This window comes from Hordeum vulgare, chromosome 6H, assembly GCF_904849725.1.
Source record: "Hordeum vulgare subsp. vulgare chromosome 6H, MorexV3_pseudomolecules_assembly, whole genome shotgun sequence".
NCBI lineage: Eukaryota > Viridiplantae > Streptophyta > Magnoliopsida > Poales > Poaceae > Hordeum > Hordeum vulgare.
The window spans coordinates 485,568,304-485,571,720 of NC_058523.1; the positions used below are offsets into that span (position 1 = coordinate 485,568,304).

At 51.9% G+C, this 3,417-nt stretch overlaps 1 protein-coding gene across 1 annotated transcript; it reads right to left on the minus strand.

Moving 5' to 3' along the window:
* Positions 1-1,594: 1,594 nt before the first annotated feature.
* On the minus strand, positions 1,595-2,832 carry LOC123402115 (fasciclin-like arabinogalactan protein 1). Its single transcript, XM_045095996.1, has one exon. It carries the CDS (start codon positions 2,695-2,697, stop codon positions 1,891-1,893), a length of 807 nt encoding a protein of 268 aa, XP_044951931.1. The 5' UTR covers positions 2,698-2,832; the 3' UTR covers positions 1,595-1,890.
* Between the last annotated feature and the right edge of the window lie 585 nt (positions 2,833-3,417).

The window sequence follows — 3,417 nt, forward strand, 5'->3', positions numbered from 1 at the left end:
AATGAAAATATAAACGGAGGATGACCGATAGTTCAAATTTGGCCGACAAGCTCGGGCATTGAGCACTAAACAAGATTTGCCATGGCCAGGCCATGTTTTCGTGCGTCAAACGGTCTCAAAATTGTCTCATTTCTTCTAACAAATGATTCATATGTTCACACACAGAAAAAAACTTACCATGCATGTGATTTTATCTCTGGTGCTCAATGCAAGGTGTACTTGCGTCCTACGATTACAAGGATGAGAACGTCGTTACATCATACTCCCCTCGTCCCGAATTACTACTTCTCATACAAATGGATGTATTTTTATTTCTAAATACGTTCATTTCTGTTTATTTCTGCGACAGATAATTCAGGATGATCACGGTACATCCAACGCAGCTGTGGAAGTATGAGCGAGCCTACAAAGCCGGGGAGGGGATGCACACAAAGGTAAAGCCGGAGCATGCATGCGTCCGTAGGTCTTTCCGTGTACGCCCAGGCATCCTACACATGCGTACCAGCTCACCCTGTGCGCGCAGAAACCCTCTTTGTTTCACTTTCACCGCCCAGCCCTTTCTCTTTACTGTTCCTACACGGCTACGGCCTACGGGCGTACGCTCCTTTCAGCAAAGCGGCCACGGTGCACAGCTCTTGCAGGCAGGCAGGCAAGGCAAGGTAGGCCCTTTCCCGCGCGAGATCGATCCAAGGCGTGCCATGCAAGCGAATTAAGACCGCCCCCGACGCGATGCGATTTGCACAGCCTTGCCGATTAGATTTGCTTGATGCGCCTCTGGATCGGTCGACAAAGCAAAGCACACGGTAAAGGTAGCTGATTCATTGGTGATCTTCCGCAACCTAGCTGAACATGAACTCGTGTCACAGCTAGCCTCTGGACCGATCGGATCGGCATGGAGAAATGCGAGTTTTTGCTTAGGAACTACAGTAGGTAGTAACTCGGAATGATCGGCACTAACACAGTCACGCGGCTCATTCAGAGCTCGGGCTTCCCGGATCGGTGGTGCATGCAATGCATGCATGGATCATGCATGGATGCGTGCAAGCAGTTCCACATGGCTCGGGACGATCACGTCGGGTTGGGACGCATCGTACTCCACTCCACTCTCGCAGTCGCAGTCCCAGTCGCAGGCATGAGGCATGCATGTGCCCGGCTGTCCCAAATATGCTCGAGAGGCAGGCCAGCGGCAAAGGCTGTCGGCCTGATCCGGGCAAAGCTAGCTAGGCGATAGATTCCGGGCTCCGTCGCAACTGCCGTGCGTGCTCAGCTGACAAGGCATCTTGTTTACGTACGTGCTGTACATGTTTTGGAAACTCCTAGCGCATTACAGGATATACTCGTATTAACGCTCGCGCTTGGTAGGAAGAACACATTTACATGAAAATTCAGAGTACAAATTTGACCATCAATTTTGTTTGATCACTCTATGTCTTCTCTTAGAAAGAAGAAAAACATGTAGACTGTGGAAGCATTTTTTTCAGACAAATTGGAATAAGACGACAGCCTTGTATAACCGAGTGAACTTGTAGCTTACAAAACCCCGATTAAAGTACGTATGCAATGCAGCAATTACATGAGAGTATAGCCCTGAAGATTTATCAAAACAAAATAGTACTCTAGCTAGCTAAAGCTAGGCAGATGTATTTCGGTTTATAGCACCACCAGATCTGGAGTCTGGACTAGACACACACTAGATGAATCAGGACTCAGACCTGCAAAGCTCTCTTGGCAAACAAAATGAAACTACAAGAACGTTCCAACGCATCAACAACCTAGCAAATTAATCAAAGCACTCACCATATACCCAATAATACCGACACGTACGCGCAGGAACAAGATCGAGGAACCCAACAAACAGCAACCCGCAACACGCACAACCAGCAGGAACCTTCAAACGAGCGCCACGATCTTGATCGCCAGCAGGAACGCCAGAGCCAAGGATAGCCGGCCGGGAGCCGCGCCGATCGCGCCGTTCTTCTTCGCACGGTCCTCTCGTTCGTCGTCCCCGTCGTCCGCCGAAGGCGCGTCGGCGTCGGCGTCGGCATCGGCTGAACCGGTCCCTTTCTTGGTCTTTGGCGCGACGTCGGTGGCGTTCTTGTGCCTTGAGATTGGAGCTGAGGTCTCGGGCGACGAGGGCGCCTCGGCGGCCGGAGACGACATGACGGCGCCCACCTGCAGCACAGCGATGTTGTAAGGCTCCTCGTGGATGGGCTTGACGAAGAGCACGCTGGTGGCGCGCGCGTCGTCGCCGGCGTCCTGGGGCACGAAGGCCACGCTCCCGCCGCGGCGCTCGGAGATCTCCACCATGCCAGCGCTGCCGGGCGCGTCGCCGGAGGCCTGGAACAGGGTGGACACGTCGGCGGAGCCGCCGGGGAGGCGGTGCAGCTTGTCATGGTCGTAGTAGTCGACGAGGACGTGCAGGGAGAGCACGTGCCGGAGCGCCTCCCGCGAGAGATGACGCGCCTTGAGCGGAGCCATGTCCGCGTCGTCGACCGCGAGCACTGTGATGGTGTTGCGCTCGTTGATTTCGTCCGCGAGGCCCGTCATCGTGAGCAGGCGGCTGAACTCGGACATGTCCCGGCGCGCCGCGAGGATGGCGGTGATGTTGTGGGTGGCGTGGCATGTCGGCCACGTGGAGAGGACGAGGAGGAGGAGGACGGCGAAGGAGCTCGCGGTGAGAGCGCCGGGGAGTGACATTGTTGCAAGTTTCAACGTCTGTGTGGCTCCCCTCTGGTGTTCTTGGGAAGTTTGGCTCGTCCGGATATGAAACAGGGCGACGAGTGTTTAATCAAAGAGGGCGACCTGCACCTCGGGTGCCCTTGGTTTTATGGCAAATGGTGGCTTGCCAGCTGAGCAAAGTTTGTTTTGTGCTGGAATTGGCCACCGCGTCTATTTTGTTAACTTGGCTTTCTAGTTTCTTGTTCTATTGCCCCATGAATGAGACGGGTAATACTGTCCTTTTTTTATACAATCAACACGCTCATACATACACACATCCACCATTTCTATATTCATAGTCAACAAAAACGTCTCCTCGCATCAAACACACGTCATGAAAATATGAGCATCGGTGTTAAGTATAAGAGTTAAACTTTGTTGATCTCGAAATACCATCGTCCTCCTAACCACCACAAGTTAGTTCGCGGATGTGTAATAATGTTGTATACGAGTATCAGCATATGTCACGTAATCATTGTGTAATAATGTTGTATACGAGTATCAGTATATGTCACGTGATCATTTTTAACAAACAATGCAAAAGTAATAAATGGTCAAGTAGGCTAATGTCTTTATGCCAAAATACTTGGACGAGGTTGGCATTCTCGCGTTCCATCACATGAATGTGACCTTGTGCTTAGATGGGTCTGGCGAATACTTCGTGGGGTGGGGGTTTATGGTTGCAACCGGTCCATGTAA

Excerpts from the sequence above, each read along its gene's own strand:
- LOC123402115 (XM_045095996.1), bottom strand. The coding sequence starts at position 2,697 with ATGTCACTCCCCGGCGCTCTCACCGCGAGCTCCTTCGCCGTCCTCCTC.